Here is a 25,049-nt window from a genome sequence, read left to right as displayed (position 1 = left end):
GGGGTGTATATATATATCTGTGTGCCAAATTACAGCATTTGATTCCCAAAGTGTGTTATTAAAAGAGCTGATGCAACAGCCTGGTAAACATGACCAACCATTCTGAAACACTCGTAAATGACACACAGTTAGTCAGGTTCTAAACCTATTTCCTTAGAGCATCCCAGAGGAACGGCTGCTTTTGTAACCTGCTCCTGAACTCAGCTCAGTCAGCTCTCCTCTTGCCTTACGGACAGCTGCGATACTGCCAGGCCGGTCAGGGGAGGGACCCCAGCCTCACCGATGCTCCCACATTGTCACCCAAAAATCACCGTAACACTGAACACTCAGTTCCAACCTGAGGCGTTCAAAAAAGAGGTTAAAATGTAGCACGGTGACGTTTCACTTCCTGATCTCTCTGTAGTTGGACGTGTCAAAGAAATGCTGTTTGAGTCATACACAAACTCAAAGGTTGTTTTTATTAGCATGTCTTTCTTCATGTATTATAACCCTTGAGTCCTTGCAAAATGAAGTTCCCAAAAATGTACATATGGATTTTCTTGTTCAGCGAATGGCTCCCTTCTTCTGCAACAGAAAGCAGAACTCAGAATGCTAATTTCCTGCTTCGGTCGGGAATGAAGCAGTGGAAGATCTCAGAGAGGCCTTGTTTTCTCTGAAACATGGTTTAAAAAACAAAAAAACCCAAAACACTGACGCGTGACGTCACTGGGGCTGACGTGAGCAGGAGATGTGGAAATATACAAACAGGAAGGAAGGAGGGGGGGGGGTTACACCCAAGAGATCCCCACTGTGATGACAAAGCGTGTGGTATCGTCACCAGGCGCAACTTCCATGCGTGGTAATTCAATCCCAGAATTCCTCGTGGGCCAGTGAGATCACTTGTGGTTAAACAAGCGTGGGAAGGGCGAAGGTTGATGATCGCGGTGCTGTGCAGGGATTCTTAGTCAGTTTCAGGGATGGTCAGCAGACAGAATCCAGTAAGATAAATCATTTCCATTCTGGTTACTCTCTCACAAAGCAGTTATATGTATAATACATGGATGTAGAAGTACTGTATATGGATTTTTTTCATGTTATGTATTTTATATCACAAGATTCCCTGATGGCCAGTGCAGAGAGAAACAGAGGGGGGAAGAAAACTGGTCCAGCTTTACATTAGAAACCAGGGAAGGAAGAGAGGAGGAGGCCCAGCGCCATGAAGTGTTCACAGGGAGGAGAACGTTGTGGCAGATCGACCTTCCTCAGACTGGAGGAGGAGGAGGAGACGGGAGGGAGAGCAGAGGAGCGAGTCAACAGAGTTGGTTTCTCTTTGTGGCCAGCGGGTTTGTTGCTTCTTCAACTGTTCTTCGTCTCCTCACCCTCCTTCCCTTGTCCCTCCCAGGTTTGAGCGGTCGATCGGTAGGAATGTACTGGCCCTCTTCACCGCAGGCAGAGCTGTTGGTCTCACTTTCCCTGAGACAAAGGAAACCAGACAGGGGAAGAGTATTTAGAGCCAGTTTAAGGAAATGGTTTGCAAAGGCTGCTGCCAGATTCCACTGAACACCTCTTCAGACACAAATGTACGCAGACGTTAAGGAGCGAGAGGCTCCTCTTCTCAATAAATGCGGCCAAATCCCGATGCACAATAAAAAATAAAATGTAGGAAAAGGTGAAACTGCCCGAGTCTCTTTTGCAAACAAAATTGCCTGATTTAAATAACATTTCAGAAAGGCTAACAGGTACACACATGCTGTACTAAACACATGCCGATTGGGCGTCTAAACATTCATTTAAACATTCTAAATATACTGCATTATAACTTCAGACATTACTAACGTATTCATTCAGAAATACAGGGGCCCAGATCTCCAGGGAAACAGGAAGAACCCTCCCCCCTCATCACCAAAGGGACTGAGAGGGCCGAGAGCCACAGATTCCTGGGCCTGCAGGTGACATCTGCCCTCCAAGAGTCTCCAAAGAGTCCTAAAGCCTGCAGAGAGGATGGTGGGGATCACACTTCCTCCCATGGACACCATTTACAGGCAGAGCTGCCGGAACAGAGCAGAGACTCACCAGAGACCCTCTCCGCCCAGCTCCCCCTCTGCTCAGACACACAACCTCTAATAGAGCAGCGCACAGCTTCATTACACACAACAAAACCTCTTAGCAGCTTTCTTTGCTGCCAGAATGAGACTGAGGCCAAGACGGGGAACATGTGAACCCCAAACTGTGTGCCTGAACACATCTCAGCGTGCAACAACCCCTCACTGCTGCTTCCCATGCGCAGTAATAAGTGGATATACAGTCATATTGCGTAATCTTGCAGCTATCCATTAGGGTATATTCAATTACACACATTTGTTTTCTAATCAACATTGGTTCACTTTTTTATACGTTCAGTGGTTTTAACTCATCCTGCACAAGGATGTTGTGTGTCTGGACGGTCTGGTGTCTGCACAAATAAAAACCTTTAAGGTCTTTGAAACAATAGACTTGGTTATATACACCGATAATCAGCATATGTTCATATTTACCCGTTACAAACATGTGGGCAGAACAGAGAGAAGCAGCCAATAATGAATCAATATTCCAGCATTTCTGATAGACCAGTTCCACCGTCTTTGTGAGAAGATACATTTGAGCCAATTCAATTCATTGTCAAGGCAAAAGAACAAAATAGGGAGGGAATTATTCATTCTAAGCAAATGTCTGGCCTTCAGGGAATGGAAGAAATAGAAGCTGCACATTTATTCTCAGAGCACAACGGGAGATTTCACCTCTTTTAACTCAAAACTCAGTACTTTCATCAACAGGAATGAAAACCAGTTGATGAAACTGGACAGTTGAGAGTCTTGAGTGGGAGCAAACACAGAGAAACAGCTAAAAGGACCTGGTTTGTATTAGACTGGGGCTTTATATGTTTGTTGACTTTCACAAGCATTTATAAATGAAAATATAAACCCAGTCAGAAGCCAGTTGAAAAGCTGAGGTTGACACAGTGTCTCTCATTTCTCCCTGAAACTGACCTTATGTCAGCTTCTTAGCTTTGTTGTAAAGCGAGTCCACCACTTTGCTCATGTTCTGTATCGTTTCCAACGCAGCTTCGTAGGTCTTGTCCACCACCGGCTCCTCGAAGACGATCAGCACACCTTCTCCTTGGTCCAGGATTCCTGGGATGATGAGGGGAATTCTAATCAACCCCTGTCTCGTTGTTACACCTCAAAGGAAACAATCAGCCGCACGTACCGTGGAACTTCTCATCCAAAATCATCTGTGACAATTTTCTCTCCACATCTCCCTAAAGATCAAAAATCACAAGGCATTTAAAGTTGAATTAAAAATGGAAGCTGGACTGTAAAGGCAAACCATGATGGAGAGGAGGTAGATGTTACCTTGGGGAGTTTGATGAGCGAAGAAATGTGTGCTAACTATAAGAGAGAAGAGTGAAAAGCATGTAAAGTTTGAAGCATTTCACTAATTACACAATACGTTTACATGCACAGGTTCACCGAGCTGCTCTCAGAATTGGACTTTTCATCTTGTCAGAATTTGCATATTTACATGCAACAGAGAAACTCAGATAAATGATGAAAACACGTCCTCTTCAACAGCACGTGGGACTCTTTTCTGCTTGACATGTTACTCCACTGAACATCTGGCTGATTGCACAGCTTTGTTGCTCTCTTGTGGAATGTGCACGTTACTCATTGTGCACAAAAATGCACACTTTCCATTACGGCCATGTTGATCCAAGAGGAAGAAAAGAATGGCGTGTGCCAACGCCGTCTTTCTTGAGTGGTTTAGGTCCGTACACGAGCGCGAGGATGTGGAGCACACGCACGTGCCTACTCTAATTCTAATGAAGACATATTCATGCTGGAACATGTCATTTTCTCGGTGTATTTTAGTCAGATGTGGAGAACACCGACATCAGTCAGACTATTGTGTTTACATACACTTCAGTTGTCTAGTTACGGTCAAATTGAGGCAATAACTTGTTTATTGGAGTGTCATGTAAATGTGGTAAACGTAGCCTTAAAATGTGAGAGGAGTCAAACAGTAGTTCACACATAGCTGGATGCAGCTTTAATATGTTGACTCAATAAAGAGTCAAATTCTCATCTCAACTCACAAATCAAGCTGAAAGATTCGGAAAAATACCTGTAAAATTACAAACTCCTGTTTTTATGAGCTTACTAATATTCAGTATTAGTGTTTAGTCATCAAGAACCACTATTGTATCCAACTTATGAATGAGCAGTAGCATATTAGGAGAGCCAGGTAAGCCAGAGGTTACCTGGACCCTGGAGAAAGGTTCAATGACCCTGATGAGGTTCTGCTCCAACAGGCTGTCGTAAAGCTTGGTCAGATGGGTGCTGATGATGGGGTCGTCCCTCAGCTCGGCTTTGTACTCTGTTAATGCCTTTAGAAATGAGAGGGGGACCAAGTTTTAATCCAAAGGTGGGGAGAAGTTCCATGAACATGTGAAGACAAACCTTTTCAAAATCTGCCAACGATCGATTCTTGCTGGCGAGCGCCACACATTTCAGGGAGTCTGTCTAGAAAAGCAAACAGATCAGCATGGGAAATGGAAATGAGCAAAGCTTATCAGTCAGATCTGCTGGCAGATCGGGGGCGTTTGCAACAAACCAGCTAACGTGTTTTGATTTTGAAAAGTGTGACTCTCTAGTTTAATTATCTTTAATTATCTCTCTTTCCACCGCAATGGTGATGATCCTGGGGGTTAAATTGGATTGGACTGAGCTGCAATTACATTTACCGTATTTTCACGACTATGAGGCGCACCTAAAAGCCTAGAATTTTCAAAAAAATCGACGGTGCGCCTTTTAACCCGGAGCGCCTTTTGTATGGGTTACGGTAATATTGGTTAATCGCGGCTACCGTAGTCAGTAGTCGTGGCCGAGGTAACAGCAGTAAATTCAGTCCCAAACCATTTCTGTCTGTAAAGACCCCAAAATGGCTCCTTGCAAGAGACGCGCTTACGACGCAGAGTTCAAACTGAAGGCTATCAGTCACGCAGTTGAACACGGAAATAGAGCAGCGGCAAGAGAATTTAACGTGAACGAATCAATGGTGCGGAAGTGGAGGAAGCAACAAGACGACCTGCGCCAGGTAAAGAAGACTCAACGGAGCTTCCGAGGAAACAAAGCAAGAAGTGGATTAACAAAGGAACTCCAGCCGCTAGATATTGGTGTCAACGGGCATTCGAAGCTAACTGACGAACTGCGTGGGAGCGGTAGATGACGAACGGCGAACACACGTTCACCAAGATGGGGAGACGGCGCCGAGCGTCATACGCCACTTGACCGTGGTCCGAGCTTTCAGGAAGGCAGGGATTGTCACTGAAATGCCAGACAACACCAGCGACACTGACCCTGATTACGACTTTGACGAGACGGAGCCGGCCATGTTGGACGCCGTATTAGCACAACTGTTCAATTCGGACACCGAAGAAGAAGAATTCGAGGGATTCCTGGATGAGAATGAACTGATAAAGTGAGCTTTACGTGTTTCTTTTGTGTGTTTACAACTTAACAAGGCTGGTCATACTGTGAATATGGACATTACCGTTTGAACAACGTTGTTATATTGCTATTGTTATATTGCTATTGTTATATTGCTATTGCTTTGCACTACTTCGAGAGTTCGAGTTACCGTATATTGTGTTTGCACTAAACGTTTGATTTACCGCAACAGTACTACGTGATAAAAATGTTCCACTATCCACTTGTGATAAAATGTTGCACTGCCTGTTATAACTCGCTGTTATTAAACGACTGTGTTCGCGAAAACACTACGTCACTCGGGAAAAATAATAAAACAGACTGTTTATTCATTTTGGGAGTGGGAGTTGTGAGAACGCCGGTTTGTATTCTATTAATAAAGTTTGACTGACTTATCTGGCTGTTATATTCACATTCCTTCAGCGCAGCTCGATCTAGTGAACGCGTCATGAAACCACAGGCACTACGCAGTTTCTATGCTATGCGCCTTCTAACACGGTGCGCCCTGTGTATGAAAATATTTCTAAAATAGGCTGTTAATTGAAGGTGCGCCCTATAATACCGGCGCGCCTTATGGTTGTGAAAATACGGTACTCATGAAACTGCTCGGTGGATTGAGAAACACCTCCTACAACACCCCATCAACATGGCGTTTAGATGCATGAACTTGTTTCATGGACAAGGTAACAAAAGAGAGACCCCATGTAAAGCTATTTAACTCATCCTAACTGCCCTCTCATATGTATCTTGGTAATAAAGTTCGAATTGAATAAGTGTTGCATTTAAACTGGCTGGAATGACATGTGATACCTGTCTGCCAGCGTAGCGCAGGGCAAGTTTCCCACTGATGAGGGCCTGAACGTCCTCAGGCCTGCAACAAATAAGGTCACAAACAAGTATTTTAAAGTGGGTCGGTGTATTCTCATTGATATCGCGGAGCACAGAGCACACGTGCCGTCTCAGACTACTCACGCATTGAGCATGATTTGCACAGCAGCATATATTTGATGGCCTTGATGGCTCGGGGGCTGTCGATGGAGTCATAGCCCTCAAAGGCCTCGTAGAAGTAGGAATACGCTGTCTTCCAGTCTTTCTCCTCTGCTGCATGGATGATTCCTGCAAGGACAAACGTCCTTCAGCAGGTCAACATCATCCTCCAAATCCTGTCATGTGGTGCGACAAAACTCATACCTGACTGCAGTCTAAAGCAGCCTGCAGCTTTGGGGGGACAGTATATAGCGTTGGCAGTGGTCCCTGGCAGACGTAAGGGCAGCGCGGGCCTTGGGCAGGTTACTGAGGGCGTGGTACGTCTTACTTTCCAGCAGCTGAAACCTCCACCAGTAAGGCTTTGTCATCCATCTTCTTAAGCTCTTGCAGCAACTGGGAGCCTGGACAACAACGCACGTTTTAGTGTCAACGCCCTTCTATACGTAAACCACAACTTTGAAATCAAATGGAAGTAGATTCTTGACACCGTTAGTTTTGGCAGCGTCCACGGTCGACAGATGCCGTTTATGAATGCAAGTGCAAAGGTTTCCAACTTAGGGGAACAGTTCTGATGCCAGGACACAATATTGTTGAAAAGCAAAGATTTGTGAGATGGAATCTAGAATAGCCACTAAATGACTTATGTTCTTTACAGTAAATATACAACCGAGGGAGTGAGGGGCTAAAGCAGACACAGAAGATTAAATGTGTTAGTTGAATTCAACCACCCTCTGAACATCTCACACCTGTTTACAATACACAACGCTGTTACCCTGGTTGGGAGTGTTGAGGCCTGTGGGGAGTCCACAGTACATGACACAAGTCTCCCCCAGCAGGCACGGCCGACTGCTCTACTGGGTCTCTCAGCAATGTTTTGTATCAAAAACTCAAGAAAAGTGACACAGGAAGTGCGTGAACAGGCCCAGACTCTGTTTTGGGCTGCTGTTGTCGCTGCAGCTTGCTGCGCCCTGAGCTGTAGTTGTTTTTATACCACCCAGACCCGACTAGATAACTAGCATGCTCGACATTCAGTCCCGAGTCCACGAGGTTCGCACTTAACGACCCGGGCTTGCCGAGCTGATATCAACCTCCCCCTGATCTGGGGCAGGAGAGCAAAAAGCAGTTGGTGCCCAGCTGATTGGGCTAAAATAATTGAGCATTTGATTGGACATTTGGGCCACTCTGATCATTTGTTATTTTAAAGAAAAAGAAGCTTTCCTAACGGGACTATTAACTTAAACACAGAAGATCAACTACAAGCACTTTTAGATTAGTGATGAGATGAGATTACATAGTGAGCTCACACGAGATGTATCTATTGTGCCTTTTGATATAAAGACAATGATAACATGCAGAGAACATTAATAGCATGAGTGACTGTGACACAGAATACATTCCATTCTGTGAACACCATCTTACCAAACTGGACTGTGTTCTGAGTCCCAAATAAAGAAATCTGGATTACACAGGACCTGAAAAACCCTTCTGAACCAGAGGAAAGAAAGCCTTCCAGCCTTGTGACTGGGAGGAGCTGAAGAGGATACATCAGAACCTGAGGGAAAAGCTGAGGCAGTGCAAGGACTTCCAAGAGAAGGAAGCCGGAGGCAGAGCTCCAGCAGACAAAGTGGGGGGATGTGTGGCCCGGCATGAAGGAAACACTGGGATCAAGGTGACAGAGAAGCTACAGGCAGTCTGGACAGGGCAGAGGAGCTAAACCTGTTCAACAGGTTTCAAACAGTGAGCAGCTGCCTCCCCAGCCTCCAACATCTCACCTGCCCCCGATGTTGACACCCTACCACCCCCATCCCCTGTTGCTTTTACCCCCCGCAGTGATCTCTTCAGACTCTGAACCCCCACCTGGAAATTGCTCCACCCCGTAACCACCCGTCAGGTGAGAAGACAGCTGGATACACTTCACCCAGTCAAGGCTCCGGCTCCCAATGGTACCAAGCCCGAGGCTGATGGAGGGGTTGTGCTCACCAGCTGTCCTCCGTCCTGGAAAAGCCTCTTCAACCCAAACCTGAAACAGGACCTTCTCTGTGGAAGATGTTCTGCCTGCTTCACGTGCCAAAGAAGACATCCGCTGCTGACCTCAAGGACTATAAACCAGTTCCTCTGACATCACATACGATAAAGGTCCTGGAGACCCTCTATAGTCCCTCCTGGATTACAGACTAGCTGACAGATAGACCACAGTCTGCCTGACTGGGAAAAGTGAAGAGAACTACAGTCAGTGATGCCACCCGACTGACTCAGTCCTTGGAAAATACAACAAACGCGGCTCCGCTGCTCACAGTACGGTACAAATGTTGTTCAGAAGGCAGCCGTAGCTGCTGCTGTAGTTCCTAGGTGAGACGGAAATAACGTTCACCCTGAAGCCTGGTTTCAAACGTTTCTCAAGACGTGTGAAGGAAAGGCGCCGAGGCAACAAATCCTTGCACTTCTCCGTCCATCGCGTCATGGCAACGGCTAGCTTCTCCCTCCTCTCAAGAAGTGCTGAAGGTAAAAACCTGCCGTTTGTGTTTGGGGGGGGGGGCACGGCACCGCTGTGAAAGCTCGAGTAAGACCAGAGGATACCTTGGTTTCACAGTGGTGGGAAGCCCAAACTGAAGCCAACTTTCCATCGGTGACCCAGAGCAGCAAAGACCTCTCATCCTGACGCCCAACACTTAATTCAACCGTCCTGTTCATCATTCAAGCACAACTTCACCCTTATTGACTCTATTGCACATTAGATATTTCATTTCAGCCTTTTCATGTAGTGTTTGAGTATGTTGATTTTTCAGCCACACTTTGCTAATTGCGTGCTGTTTATATTGGCGTAGTATATATTTTAATTTCTACAGTATGTTCTTACTGCGTAGTTGCTTCTGGTTTTCTAATGCTGCTGGAAAACAGCTTCCCAGTTGGGGATTACTGGAGTCCGTCCATCTATTCCTCCATTCCATCATAAATCCAAATCAAAACACGTCATTTTTCCAAGAGTGAAAGTTTTCATTTTCAATAAGTTTGAAATGCTCCATAAGCTGAAGGCGCTTTACAGTAAATGGTTGTAAACCCTGCAGAGCGCCTTTATACTCATTAAAACCTGTCCAATCAAAGTCTGCACATGTGCTGAACCTCGATGATTTGAGTTCAGATGACAAGAAACTATAAGCCGGTGTTGTGGAAAGGTCCGAGCTAACGATGGGACACTCACCGAGTTGGAGGGCTTCCTGGTAGCACTTTGTGTCAAAGTATAATGAGACGAGCCGAGCCTGAGGAGAGAGACGAACAATCAACGGAAGTCATTTAAAGAAGCATCGACTAGATTATAAAAATCTGGATGATACTCAGATCGGTGTGGTGAAGTAAGTGCAAATACAATAGCAAATTCAGCTTCTGTCTCAAACCAACCAGGACAGGGGAAGAGCCGTGGCAGAGGTCTCACCTCAAGCGCCTGTCTGAGGAAGGTCCTCTTCTCCACTTTGGCCCACTCGATGCACTCCAGACAGAGCTCCACCTCTTGACCTGTGGCAGCCTCCATGTCCAGGAAGAGGTCCAGCAAAGAGCGAACCAGCCGAGCTGCCTTGGCCTTGGAGATGGAGTTCAGGAAGGGGCGGACATACTTCAGCAGGCCCCCGAGCTCTGAAAGAACCACGGATGCAAAAGAAAATTTTAAAATTCACTCAATTGGGTCAGATCACTGAAAGCAAGGGCAGACTTTCACTGTCTGCTCGCCCGCACGGCAGATTATCTCAGGTTTATTTTTACAATAATCATGCTCAAGGACTGTTGGGTAGCTCAAGAAATGGAGGGGGGTGGTTTGAAGAGCAGCATAATCTCAGATGTATTTGGAAACTTGAAATAGCTGATTTGAACACTCGTTCCTGTCGACATAACAGCAGGAGCTAATAAAAAAGACCGGAGGAGGGAGGAAGCTACAGAAAAGAAGAGTTTGCAGCCTTGGCTGCAACGCCGATGCTGGATTTGTCACATTTCATTCATCTCGACATGCACGGAGATGAAACTGGAACTCCTGCAGCTTCATCCCATCCACATTGACTTTCTGGCTCAGCCTCCATAACGTGCAACATGCAGCAGCAGCATGGATGCATCAATAACAGAGAATTATACTCGAGTTGTCACCCACTGAGGTGATCTTACCTGCAGCCTGTCCTGTTTTGGCCAGCAGTCCACCCAGCTCCAGGATGCTCTGCTCCTTAACCTCGCACCGCTTCCTCATCGCTGTCCTGGATGTCCCGCTTTCACTAAATTGGGGTATGCACATGGCCAAAAATGTCACTGAATGATTGTTTTGCAATAGTGTCAGTGCAATTTTGGATGTCCTGGACTGGATTTCAAGGGGATGTTCATCAAATTAGTAAAACGGTAAAGGCGAATTTTGGGCGAAACTTAACGGCGTGTGAAACAACGCAGTGAAAACATTCCAAAGGTCGCTTTCAATTTTGATTTCTTTTCGAAGTGACATATGTCAAGGTTCATCATACCTGCCAACAAAGCTGGCAGCAGAGTTTCTGTCAAAACCAGCATGGCACCTCCTGTTAGCTTGTCTAATAAGCTAGCCGTATGCTGCTAAACGGCTAGCGCAACTGCTGCTGACTCACTGTGCATGCTAACGGGAAAACGAAGCGGCCGGCACTGGGCTAGCAAGCTAGGCTCGGAGCAAAAACTGCTCACCCAAAGCTTCAGATTTAACAGGCAAAACCCCGGCGTACGTTTCCCCAACTCGGACAATGATTCCGTTACAGCATTCGACTGTGGAAATGACCATTACCAATCGCATGAAGAATGTCGATAGAGGCGTTCCGATCTGTTACGAGAAGAGACTGTGCTCTCTGGAACTCAGCCACCGCCGCGGCTGCCATCTTTCCTGCCGACGCTGGTCCACTCCGCTCCGCACGGCTGAGTTCCGGTCAGGTCGTCAGGTGAGCAACAGCGCCCCCTCCCGGAGCGGCGGACGTCCTGCTGCTGTGGCTCCAGAAGGGTGCGACTACTTCACCTTGGCCAGAGAAATTACGTCTTAGAGCCGAATAGCACGACTACTGCTGCATTGGTATTGGTTTAAAAAGACTTTTAAATAATTAGTTAAGTCATCACAGTGGTACTGTATTACAGAAAGGTTACAATTTTAAAGTAGCCAAAATAGCTATAATTATTTCCAAGTTACAGGATTTGACAAATGATCTGTGATGCTCTCTAAATTCAATCCAGTTTACCGCTCAAATACTGTGGCACACACTTTAAATTAGTTCATATACGTTTATATACAGATTTATATTGATTCTTTGCCTTAGAATGGGAGACATATACAAAAATAGCCTTTATTATGAGAAAAACAGATACCACTTAAATATATCAAATTGCACATTTGGTTAATCAGCAGAGCTTATACGACAACGGAGAGGTAGTCACACACCTGAAAGCAGAAGACATGAAAAAAAAAGACTCAGTTCAACACAATATTTTCTGTGACAGAGTGGCAGAGATGTGGTCAAACGATACAATAATGTCCGTTTAAGGAACAGCAATAGATTTATCTTGCCATGACCACAGTACTGATGAAGGCTCTCCTACCTGGCAGCTTATCATAAGCAGGAAGGGCTGTCAGTGCCGGCCGTTACAGAGAAAACAGGGGTTTTGCAGCATTTTTCCATGTGCTCCATCATCCTGGACTCGAGGAGATGTCTCAGGATGCCCGGAGTCATGTTCTAATGCACAGAATTAGCAACATTAGCTTTTATCTAAAGAAAGCTTTGCTTACAAGGTTATAATAGTCACCCCCCACATTGACACCCCCTTTGAGCTATCAATCAGATCGGGGAGACTCATGCAAATAGCATGGAAGAGCCAACACCACAATCTTAACGCAACCCCAGAGGAATCTATATCAAATATGATGAGAAGTGCCACATTAATGTATTTGACCGGACATCTGAAGGCAGCATTGATGTTCATCTCTACCCTTTATTTGGAATGCCAAAGCTTCCACTCAATCAACACAGTTCCACGGCAGGAAAATACCCCCTGCTCACCTTCCCATTAATTAAGCTGGATATTTTGCCCATCTTCTTAATAATTCTATAAATTGTAAGTTCCACAAAGAAGCGCCCCCCTTGTGCTAGTAAACAAACCGTTGTGTTCAGGTACAGTCCGCAGGGGCAGGAGATGAAATGGCTGCTGATGTTCAAGTTTCTCCTGCCAGACATGAAAAATAGGAGAAACACATTTAAAAGAAGCCCAAAGAAACTGCTGACTTAAAGAATACCATGTCAACGTTTGCTAAATGTCATAAAAGCTTTAAAATAAACTGACATGCGACACACGGGGCAGATTACGTGCGTCTCATCCAGCCCTTCCACGACAGATGAGATGTACTGCTCCTCAAACTGCAGGTTCCTCTCATACTCCTCAATTATATTCATTTCTGTGAAACAAGGACACACCACACAACGTCAACTACAAAATGCACGTATACAGTATGTCTGAATCCACTCTTGACAGGAGATTACCATGAGACATGAGCTCCTGCTGGATTTCTTCAAGTACTGCAAGTTCATCATATTCTTTCATAACATTGAGCATCTTTATAGAAGCAAAGAAAAGATAATCTGTTACCAGTTACATGAGGGAATGAAATAAGTCTGAAACATCCAGTCAATTTACACTGTACACACAGATTATGACTGAACAATAACATGTGTATATATTCCCAATTTACCACAAACTTAACTATTTACAGTCCCTGTAATTTTGGCTAGTATGTAATTTGACATTCTGGAGCTGCTGTCTGGCAAATATCTTCGCTTCCTAACATGATCCAGACTGGTTTAATATGTGTTATTCGCTCACTACCAAGGTTTCAACATTCAGGTCTTCACACTGCAACATTTGGATCTATTAATAACCTTACAGTGATTAAATTATGGAAGCATGCAGCTCTCAGACGAATGCTACAGCTTTTGTAATGAAAGGGATATGCAGTGTTGTTCCGGCACTAGGGTTATTTTAGGGTTAGGGCTGTCCGTGACTGCCAGACACCGACCTCTGCCATACCCGCTGGTCCCCACAGCGACGGCAGTCCCCCGCTCCTCTGACCGCAGGGCTGTCCACTCCTCCTCCATCACCTCCTGGACGATGACGGAGGCCCCGGAGCCCCTACCCAGCTCACCTTTCTCCCATCTGACGGTATTTTCCAGCAGCCTCGACCGGCTGTTTTTGAGTCTGTCCACACACCGCTAAGAAGAGAACAAGAAACACACCATTATTCGACTTGTGGCACTAACGCTCACCAATGCGTTGCTACGAAGCAAGCTGTGTTACCGACGAACCTTGCGATACGTTTCTTTCCATGGCGGAGTATTTCCTTTATAGAGTGAACGGTGTCTGTCCAAGGCATCCATTTGGACTTTTAAATCTGCGGTGTCGAATTACATAAATCCAACTTTTTCCTTCCAAATAAATTGTTTGGAGACGCAACGATCGACAAAAACGGAACGTTCCAACTTTTAACCTCGAGACCCGGAAGTTGATGTGTAGAGCGTTGCATAGTGGGATATGTAGTTAAAACACCAGCTGTATCTGTGGCTGTATACTGTATCTAGTGGCCGATGACAAAATTAAATCCAATATAAATTCTCCTCTTTAATGAAGAAAAAAACTCATTACCAAGATAAAAAATACAATTAACAATAACATCAATTCAATTTTGGATTATATAGACAATCTCACATGTAACTCATGTCATCTTTAATCTGCAGTTCCAAAGTTGTTTGTTTTCAGTAAACATGTTTTAATCTCTAAATCTCTCTGATTGGACTCCATTCTTGCATTCTCTTTTAAAAACCTGGTAAATAAAAAAATATATATTCCAAAATCTTAATACAATACTGTTATTTCTTGAAGGGTCACATACTGTATATTGTAATGCATTATATAAATCACCACAAATAGTCTCAGAATGTCTACATGTAGCTCTTGATTGCCACCTACTTATGACAACCCCACCATCCTTCTGCAGCATCACACCAATGTCACCTTTGCCTTATCTCCTTCTCGCACCTTAGGTCATGTAGCATTAATGACTGATAGGGTCATACTTACTCTCAGAACCATTTACCTTTTTCTCTCTCACAGACAGCTTGCATATCTTTATATTTCACATTCCCATCATTAGAATTGGTTTAATTGTACCATTATATCTAATAGCAATCAAATTAGGCTGTCTGGGGCTTCTTGTCCACAGCATTTTTAAATGTTCAAGTCGTCACGATAGTGTTTAGTTTTGTCAGGTCAATAAATATTGGGACATCAACACAATTCTCATTTACATTCATTTATAAGGACAAAGATCACCCAGTACCAGAGTCATGGGACGAGGGAAAAGAAAGGAATCGCTCATGATCCAAAAACATGCCACCTCATCAACGAAGCTTGGTGGCGGGGGCAGTGTCGTGGCGTGCCGCGTATGGCTGTCAGTGAAACTGGTTTCCTTGTATTATTGATGATGTGAATGCTGACAAACACAGCAGGATGAATTCGGAAGTGTTTCAAGCAATAGTATCAGCTCCTATTCAACTAAATGCTTTAGAATTCATTGGACAATGCTTCAGGGTGTCGCTGGATAATGACCCGCAGCGTAAAGCAACCAGTTTATTAAGGTAATGAAGTGGAATGTTATGCCACGGCCAAGTCAATCAACTGGTCTGATTGAACTGAAGGTAATGTGCCCTAAGAACCAGTTGAAAATGAAGCAGTGCATCGCCAGGGGTGAAAAACAGCATCTGGTAATATTTCTGTGTTCCAGACCTGTAATTAAAGGATTTGCAACCATATATAAAGACAAAAACATTTGATTTAGGATTTTGGCACATGGAAACTGTTGTGCTTCTGCATCATTCACCTGATTGGGGTGTAAATACCCACAAAGTAAAGCTGAAAATCTGCAGTTAAAGCACATCTGTTTGTTTCAGTTCAAATCAGGCAAAAAGATGAGAATTGTGTTGATGTCCCATGATTAATTAAAAGATTTGAAATATATTTATATTTTATTTTTTTAAATGGCTACAGGTTGAATTTGCTGTTTCTCACATGCATGTATGTAATGACACCAAGCCTCAGTAAGCATTGTCCAGCCACAGTCATCTTTTTAAATCCTGCTTTCTTCAGTCTCCTCCTCTTCCTCCTCCTCCTCCTCCTTATTGTTATTGTTATTATTAGTGCCAGCAGCAGCGGCGTCGGTCCATATGGGTTGGTTCAGCACCTCGGACAGTGAACCCCCGCCTCAGCAGTGTCGCTGCAGTGACGGTGGGCGGCAGCAGCGGCGGCAGCATCCACAACCAGCAGCCAATCAGATGTCGCCGACTTTCCTCCCACATCCAACCCGAATAACTGCAGATGCCCGCATCAACGCATCGGGGCCCTCTCTTTCTCTCTGTCTGACAGGTTTGCTGAGGGTGGAAGCTGCTGGCTATTTTTGGAATTCCTAGTAGCCATTTTTTTCCCCTCGGTATTTTCCGTCTTTGTTGTGAGCAGGCATTTTTGGATGGGCGCTTTTTTATTTACCTCCGTTGGGGGTTCCTCGTCACACTGAGCATCATATCGGGATATCGGTGGACATTTTCAGCTCTCAATGGAAGACATCTTCTTAATCTCCGAGAGTGAAGAGGAGAAGCGCATTTCACATCTGCTGCGCGTCGATAAGCCAGGGACTTTTTATAAATGAAGCTTTGCTCAAAGGCAACTGACCCAGAGAGGCAAACCTGTCGCCTTTAGCATATAAACTGAACGCATTTGCAACCTGGAAGCCACACACCCCGTGTGAAAAAGCTAGCAGACGTTTGTACATTTTGACCGCATTCTGCCAAACGCAGTGGGGGGTCAAGGTGTGATTTATGGCGTCCGCAAGAAGATTCTATTAGAAGGTAGGAAAACACAGGGGGATGTCTTGATGAGTACAAGCGGAGTATTGTCTAATGTCAGCTCAACAAATGACGAAAGGGTCGAATGAGGCCCCAAACGGTTGCGCAAAAATTCGCGCACAGGTGTTTGACCGCGACAATTTTGTGCACTTGAACGTAGCTTGAATTGCGGATAGTCTCTGTTCTGCAGGTGCGCAAATGGCGTGAGAGCATAGAAGCTGCCTTCTAAGGCTTCCATTTTGAAGCTAAGATGGATGCTTGCGCACATTTCTTTCTCATGCCTCCGTGCCCTCGTCTCGATTCTTATATAACACCCATGAGCGGCGGAATGCAGGCCCCAGATAACGCCAGAGCTCGTTCAGAATGCGATCATAGGTTTTATTGTCATTGAAAAAGGTCGCAGGGAGCGTATTTGATGTATCATTATTTTCTTTGACTGCAAGAGAAACCGCAAGCACCTTTATTATATGTCCCCCTGATAACGATATGGTGTGAAGGAATGGCGTTATTATTGTATGTAACGTGTTAAAGACATAACCGAGGGGAAATAGCGTCAGCTCATTAGGTCAAGATTGTTTTGGAAAAGCAAATGCAGCAACATCCCTTTTTTAAAATAATAAAATTGGCAACTTGACATGTGCAAACCAACTTTAGACGTGATTTCAAATGGTGAAATTGTGAATTCATTAGTAAAAAAGGGTGATGATGCAAAAAAGGACTAACCGCACTGTGCTACTTGTACACAAAACAGTCTTCCTGAAAATGTATACAATAAATGAAGAAATACTGAATTTATTCCATGTTGTATTCACAGCTATACTCTGACTTTCATTACAACCACTGGTGAATGCATATATTATCATTATTTTATTATTATTATTAGCCAATATAACAGATAATATTGCTTCCTGTTTGTTGCTGCAGGGTCAACTTCCTCATCTAGACACTCATATTTGTCCTCACTGCTGCCTACACTCTTCTGTGTTCCTCTGACGTCTTTTACCCGGGAATCATGGGTACCGTGTTGTCACTGTCTCCCAGCTACCGCAAAGCGGTATTATTTGAGGATGGCCCCGCCACTGTGGGCCACTACACGGCGGTCCAGAACAGTAAGAATTCTAAAGATGCTGCCACCGCGGCTGCAAAGTCCCTCAAGCGTCCCTCTATAATTAATGTGTTGCCATGGAAACGCATCGTGGCCGTATCAGCGAAGAGGAAGGGGTCCAAGAAACTGCAGTCGGATGGTGGAGATGGGGGGAAAGGAAGCTCTCCAGAAGGCCATGCCACCGCCATGACCAACTCAGCGTCACACAGCCTGAAGCTGAAGAAGTCACAGTCCTGCGCCAACCTGTCATCGTACTCGTCGAGCCAGGACCCATCAGCCACCAGCACCACTACCTCGTCCCAGCTGCCCACCTCCAAGACCCTGGCTAATGTAGTTACAGTCACTGCCAAAAAGAATTCCCTCACAGGATCTGGGATACAGCCGTCTACTGCCACAGGAACGCCAAAACGGGTCATTGTCCAGGTGAGCCGAGCAGAGAAAAGTGTTAAACTGCACACTGGAATTTTAATATAAGTGTCCAGCCATTTCTGGAACATAGAAACCCAGCCAGGTCCATCCATATTTCACACAGTTCCTGTTAAAAAATACATTTTAATTTAATCGGCAATAATCAACAAGCCTTTTTCCAGACACACTTCCCCATTTTTCGGTTTAGCTCTGATTGATCCCTGTTTTAGATTTGTGATTCCTACCCTCATTTGCTCTTCTCTCATTGGCACTTTACCACACAGGCCTCGACCAATGAACTGATGCGCAGCCTGGGTGAGTTCCTGTGCCGCCGCTGTTACCGCCTTAAGCGTTTGTCCCCGACAGATCCAGTGCTGTGGCTGCGTAGCGTGGACCGATCCCTCCTCCTGCAGGGCTGGCAGGACCAGGGCTTCATCACACCGGCCAACGTGGTCTTCCTCTACATGCTGTGCCGTGACGTGGTCTCCTCTGAGGTGGCCTCGGAGCGCGAGCTGCAGGCCTCGCTCCTCACCTGCTTGTACCTGTCCTACTCCTACATGGGCAATGAGATCTCCTACCCGCTGAAGCCCTTCCTAGTAGAGGCGGAGAAGGAGGCCTTTTGGGACCGCTGCCTGGAGATCATCAACCGCATGAGTGGCAAAATGCTCCAGATCAACACCGACCCTCACTTCTTCACCCAGGTGTTTGCAGACCTGAAGAACGAGAGCAAGAAAGAGGAGGAGAAGACCAAACTCCTTATAGGGCTCGACCGATAGGAAGGAGCTGAGGGTGAGGGAAGAAAGGAAGAAAGGCGTGATGAGGCTGAGGAAGGCTGGACTTTATGTAATAGAGTGCAGCTAGGAGTAGCACTGTTGTCTGGCTTCTTAACTGATGTGTAATTACATTTCCTGCTGGTAGCTGAGAACAAACAAACCACCTAAACCAGGAGACCTTTAGAGCGACTGAACTGTTGTGTCTGACCTGACGGCCGCCTCAGGCCTCCAGGACGTGTTCACCACAACAGAGCAGATCCTGTCAGGTCACCTGAGATGCAGGCAGCACCATCAGCCACCATTATAAGATAGCATAGAAGCTGACCAGTCCCTCAGTCTCTGGGCTCAGAAGGTGACAAACGTTTGGTTCCTGTGGTTCTGTCAGCACAGCCTGCAGGCTGGAGCAAGAGTTGCACCACTGGCATCTTTGCCCTGAATCCAGAGACCTACATCAGCCTGACTCACTGAGGTGGAAACTGGGTTTTCCTGATGTTTGATCAGTTTAGAAATGCCAGACAACAATAAGTTTGCTAAGAACGGATATCCTAAACTTTAAAAAGTGTGACGGTGTCGAGGCAGTTTCGCTATAAAGAAATGCCAGAGTCATGAAAAAGAGCCTTGCATGGGGTCACTTTACCTGTCGTTGCACATGAGCACCTGCTTATTGCCAACTCCAATGTCCCTTATTTCCATTCCAAATTTATTGCACTCATTAACACATTCAAACCAATAAAACATGTAGAAAAATCCAATAGCATAGATGAGCTGTGATCGACTACAGCACAACTTAGATTACAGATTACAGAAAGGTCTGAGGTGGCATCGCTGCACTCATTCATGTCACTTAAAGTACTGTATACATTTCTAAGAGAAAATGGCTTCATCCACTATAATCTGTTATGGATTCATCGGAGTTTTATTTTTTAATAATATGAAATGCTGATCCAGTTGGCACAGATTGACAATGATGATGAAGATCTTCTACAATGGAGAAAAAAATGGGCAAATGCAATAGGGAACCCAGCAATGACCTATCTGCCCCCCCTTCCCGAAGAAAGAAAGACAGAAAGAAAGAAAGAAAGAAAGAAAGAAAGAAAGAAAGAAAGAAAGAAAGAAAGAAAGGAAGAAAGAAAGAAAGGAAAGAAAGAAAGAAAGAAAGAAAGAAAGAAAGAAAGAAAGAAAGAAAGAAAGAAAGAAAGAAAGAAAAGATTATTTTTCTAGTGTGTGTGGGCTACCTGGGTGAGAAATGTGACCAATTCGAATTAGTGATGTTTCTGCCACCGCTGGCCTGGAGAGAGCTCCTCTACTGGTTACCGTGACAACCACACCCTCCTTCCGCCATTCCATACTACAGCCACAAGCTAAAGTGACAGTTGCCATCGGCTCCAGGAACCGGTACCGTCGGTCCAGTCCGTCATTTTAAGCCAGCCAGTTTTGTTTGGCATGCATGTGTGCTCCTGTTGGTTCCCTCACACGCCACATTGTGTTGTGCACGCCGCACCACGCGTTGCAGAAGAGACTGAGCGGTCGCTGTGCTGAACTGCTGAACGTTAGACTCTGTGATGTGACATCCAGGCAGGAGAATGGAGGGTTGAACCTTAACTAATGCTGCACCAGTCGAGGACAACTCTCATCGGCACTGGTGTGCTTGGCGCCATGGTGCTCAGAGTTATGGCAGAACCGTGCAACAAGATGTAGTTGCTGCGTTGTCATGCCTGGAATCTCTTATTTACAGGCTTCAAAATTCACTCATCCTACTTCGAACAGTGTCTTTAGGAAACTGAAACCTTGCCAGAGATAGAAACAAGAGTCAAACTTAATTGGCTCATTTCAAGTTGGTTGCAAACATATCAAGCTGAATCTGTCCAATGGTGGCAATGGAGGTGGAGTTCCAGCTGCAAATGATGTGGAAAAACAGGAGAAAGGAGCAGCACACAGGCTTCCTCTGGAGCCATCGACAACTCGGTGCCACTGAATGAAGGCTCAACAACAACCTCAATGATGTCACATCACTCAGTCCAACCATACATGTTTAAAAACCCCTTCCTTTTTAGAAAAGGGCAGAAATATTGTGCCATAATAAAGACTCATTCCATGTCTAGAAATACATTATAAAGCAACATGAGCCAACTCAAAGACTTTGAGACTTTTTCAGTATAAAAGCACTTGGAGTGAAACTTGTGATATCAATACGCAACTGTTTTATGTGTCAAAATTGGTGTTATCCCAACCTGGACCGATTCTTTTATTGGGTTTGTAGTTTCTGAACAAGTATATTTGGCCTGTTTTCATACATAAAACCACTATTGGAAAAAAAAAATAGAAAAAAAAGATATATATGCAAATTGGATTTTTTAAAATTAAGCTAAATATCATACTCTTTTCCAGATTAGGTGTCTCCATAATGCAGACAATTTTAAATCTGTATTTCTTGCTCGTTCTGATGATGGGCTGCAGTGGGTACCACGCTGTCAGAATAATGTAGCCTTGATACAGAGTCAGACCTCATGAGACAATTATGCATATTAAGAATGACAAACGTGGCAAACAAGCTTTCGTTTGCACAGCCTTCTTCCTCGCTGTTTCTGATGAACACGTAGTAGCATTTCTCTGAATGACATTCCCAAGATGACTGTTGCATAATCACATTTTCCTTGCTTTATTGTACTGACAACTCACCGTTTACAATTCTTAAAAGGACTTTGTGATGATTCTAAATATAGGCGGTTAACTTTGGCAACGGTAGTCAAAACACGTGTTTAGGAGCCTCAAACAAGTTCAGACTTTAGCTAGTTAAGTAAGCCGTGTGGGTTTGATTAGTTGGCAAAATAATACTTGTAATGCACTGGGTGATATAAGTGCAGAGTATGTAATATTGGGATGAAACTAACAGAATGGTAGAATAACATTTATACTAGGTTACATTGCATTGAATTAACACCTGGTTCTTCAAACAGTTTGAAAGATTATTTTCGGTATACTCAGCCAACCAAAATTACACACCCTAAAGGAAAACTCAAGGAGGCTGTAGAGTTTACATCATGGACTGAAACAGGCTTCTAGAATATGCCTGCTGTATGGTCCCGTTATGGATTAACTTCTGTAAAGCTGGGCAATGTCTTTAGCTTATACGCTAACTACTATGCTGATTAGAGCTCACCTTGAGAAATATGCTGTTATTTACTCCTGCCAGTTTGAGACTCTTAAAAGAGCAAGGATTCTTCTTTTGTAGCCTGGTTATTGTAGTTGAAAGTGCACAAAATAAAGGCACTTCTTTCTTGAAAGCTTTTCTGCTCTCATCTAAAAGGCTTCTTCTACTTCTTTTACATCTTCTAAATAAGTGATGGGAAGTAAGCTTACCAGATATTTAGGCTCAGATAGTAATTTGTTGTGATTTGCTTCTCATTTTATTTCCTCCTGCTTCAGTCCATCCAGTTGTTCTAAGAAAGATGGTTTTACGTAACCTCTGAATGAACTTTTTTCTAGGTTTAGAATGAGCTCCAGGGGTTGACTGTGGTTAGCCTACCTGTGCTCCTATCATCGATCAACTCATATGTGCCATATTTTATCTTGCCACAAGTACAAGACGAAAAAAAAGAAAAAAAAGTCCAACATAATGGTGATGATGTATAATGATGAAGTTATTATTATCTTTTCTTTCCTTTTTCATTTGTGATACTGTATAAACAACAATCTTTGTTGAACAAAAATCAAGGCTACTAGTGTTCATAGAGTGCTGATGCCGCAGTCTGTTACTATGTGGATGTTTGAATATGTAAGTGAGAATTAAGAACTATTTGATCAACTGTAACAGGTTCTTTATATAAAAATCTTTATAAGCATGTCCTTGTTTTTCTTGTATCATTATTAGTTCACCGCTGTATTAAAAAAAGATGATAATACTAGACATAAAAGATGATGTCTAGTATTATCAAAAAAAATCTTAAATTAAAATGCAGGTATTTGTATGGGTTAGGATCAGTGTGTCAGATGTGGAACACTTATAAAGAATGAATGTCGATACAAATCAGGTAATGTATTAAAGAGATTAGACATTTATACATAGTAATGTTAGTATTTGAATCACTGACCAGGGGCATTGCCTGTTTTATAATCAGTCACTGCATCTTGTGGGTTAATATTTTTAATGAAAGAGACAAAGGAGCTGACGGGAAGTTTTCCCAAAATGTGGGATTTTTAAGAGCAAAAATATCATTGAATAAAAAGGAAAAAAGTCAGCGTGATGTCAGAGAGGTAAACTGGCTACTTGGTGCATAGATGAATGGATGTCGGAGTCACTTATCAAATGAGGAGCACATTTGGGGAGGACCCCCTCTTCAGACCATCCACTATGACAGGCTGTAGCAATGCGGTATGCCTGTGATCGGGATGCCCCGCCCAGAAATCTACTCGCCTCTCCTCCACCCACTGTATCCAGGGGTATGTTGTCACACCTGTAGCCCTGCAGATGTGTCCCTTATTGACACTGGCTCAGGTGCAGGTGATTCCCCTGAACAGGTAGCTGCCCCAATAAGGTTCTGCCAGGTTTGCAGGGACTTTAGGGACTAAAGGGGGAGGTGATGCATGTAGAAGTTAGGCACGAGTGTGATGGCAGAAAGAGGTGATGCTGATTGTTGTCACAGAGTTGATGGGGAGAATATAAAAGGAGTGTGTTGGTTAACTGCAAAGAATATCTGCTTGTGAGCTTAGTAACCACACACAAAACCCAAGAGGAAAGGTGGAATAGAATAGAATTTATTGCCGCTGCACGCAGTGTCACAGTGAAATTGGTTCATCACACCCCCCCCATAGTGCAATAAGAAAACAAGTTAGTAACAATAAATACAAAAACAATACATATACAACATAATAATAATTGCAAACTGTCTCACCCACATGTCATTCCTGTATTGCTTATAATTTTGTTCAAAGCCAGACAGCCCATGGATAAAAGTGTTTGTATGTTGCCTCAAAACCTTGGACCTTCTGCTGGAAGGCAGCAGATTAAAAAGGCTATGTCTGGGGTGTGATGGATCATCTCTTTGCCCTGCTGCCCCCCTGAGATTCTGCAGTGTACTCCGGGGAGGGGAAGTGTGGTCGATAGTTTTCTGCATCGATTTTATGTCTCCACGCATGGCTTTCCTGTCCCTTACAGTGCAGACAGTATATAATACCATATGTTAACACGCTCTCCACTGTGAAACAGTAGAACGTTCTAATCAGATCTGCCTCCAGGTGACAATTCCTGAGCCTTCTCAAGAGGTTATTACCTGACCAGACACCACATGACCACGTGGTGGTGGGGTCTCAATCATGTGCATACAGCGTGAACAGAAAGGGACTCAGTATAGAGCCTGTTTTGAGTATATAAGCCTGTTCTGAGTGTTGAATGAGTGGAGGGCCCCACCCTCACTGCCTGTGGGTGGTCTGTCAGGAAGCCGTCAGTCAGTTTCTTGGTGAGGATGTTCAGCAGGATGGTACTGAATGCCAAACTAAAGTTTACATAAAGAATCCTGACATAGCTTCCTTGTTTGTCCGTGTGGCTCAGTGCAGCGTGGAGAACTGTGGTAATGGTGTCAGCTGTTGCCTTATTTGCTTTATAGGAAAATTGCAGTTGGTCGCGCTTTAAAGAAGCAAAGCCAGCTGTGAGGCAGTACATTCAAATAGTGCTAAACGTGCAACACTGTTTACCTGTGTGGCTTGCTGTAGCCTGTGCATATCAATACCACAAATGCTAGCAGCTGCGGCAACTAACCAGAAGGTGAAGCAGACACACAGGTCCAGGAGAATGAACACAGGTGACACACCACGTTGGAACATCACAGCTCAGCGGAGCTGCACACCAGCAGACCAGCTTCAGGAGAAGGAAAAGGGCGACTAAAAAACCAGGAGATGTATAAGAACAGGTTCTCAATAGCGTCCACTACAGGTGTCAGGGGGGATGCCACACACCTGCCACAAACTGCACAACTGCCTGCTGTAAAATAAACAGAGACTGAGGTATGCAGAAGACACAACAACAACAAGTAGATCATTTAAACACTTATCGTGCTATATCAGGTCCAGGTACGGGAGGCTGACGCATCGTCACCCCACTGGGTCATGGTTTCCTCTCCTCTCCTCTCCTCTCCCCTCATCTCCTCTCCTCTCCTCTCCTCTCCCCTCCTCCTCTCCCTCTCCTCTCCTCTCCTCTCCTCTCCTCTCCTCTCCTCTCCTCTCCTCTCCTCTCCTCTCCTCTCTCCAGGTCAGGCCCTGGGGTTCTGGAAAGCGCCTTGAAACAATTTTGATTTTAAAAGACGCTATATAAATAAAGATTGATTTGATTTGATTTATCAGCCCAAAACCAATGACT

At 44.5% G+C, this 25,049-nt stretch overlaps 1 protein-coding gene and 2 pseudogenes across 1 annotated transcript; 1 reads left to right on the top strand and 2 right to left on the bottom strand.

The window, feature by feature from the left end:
• Positions 1 to 438: 438 nt before the first annotated feature.
• LOC115249913 (26S proteasome non-ATPase regulatory subunit 11A-like) lies at positions 439 to 11,409 on the bottom strand (annotated as a pseudogene).
• Positions 11,410 to 11,880: 471 nt separating this feature from the next.
• LOC115249940 (RPA-interacting protein A-like) lies at positions 11,881 to 13,900 on the bottom strand (annotated as a pseudogene).
• A 1,835-nt stretch (positions 13,901 to 15,735) lies between these two features.
• Positions 15,736 to 20,827, top strand: LOC101066331 (cyclin-dependent kinase 5 activator 1-like). The gene is made up of 3 exons (XM_003964393.3): positions 15,736 to 16,414; positions 17,336 to 17,939; positions 18,209 to 20,827. The coding sequence occupies exons 2-3, from the start codon at positions 17,424 to 17,426 to the stop codon at positions 18,698 to 18,700; spliced, it is 1,008 nt and encodes a 335-aa protein (XP_003964442.2). The 5' UTR covers positions 15,736 to 16,414; positions 17,336 to 17,423; the 3' UTR covers positions 18,701 to 20,827.
• The last annotated feature ends 4,222 nt before the right edge of the window (positions 20,828 to 25,049 follow it).

The sequence above is a fragment of the Takifugu rubripes genome, chromosome 5, assembly GCF_901000725.2.
Source record: "Takifugu rubripes chromosome 5, fTakRub1.2, whole genome shotgun sequence".
NCBI lineage: Eukaryota > Metazoa > Chordata > Actinopteri > Tetraodontiformes > Tetraodontidae > Takifugu > Takifugu rubripes.
This window is presented reverse-complemented; position numbering and strand designations above follow the sequence as displayed.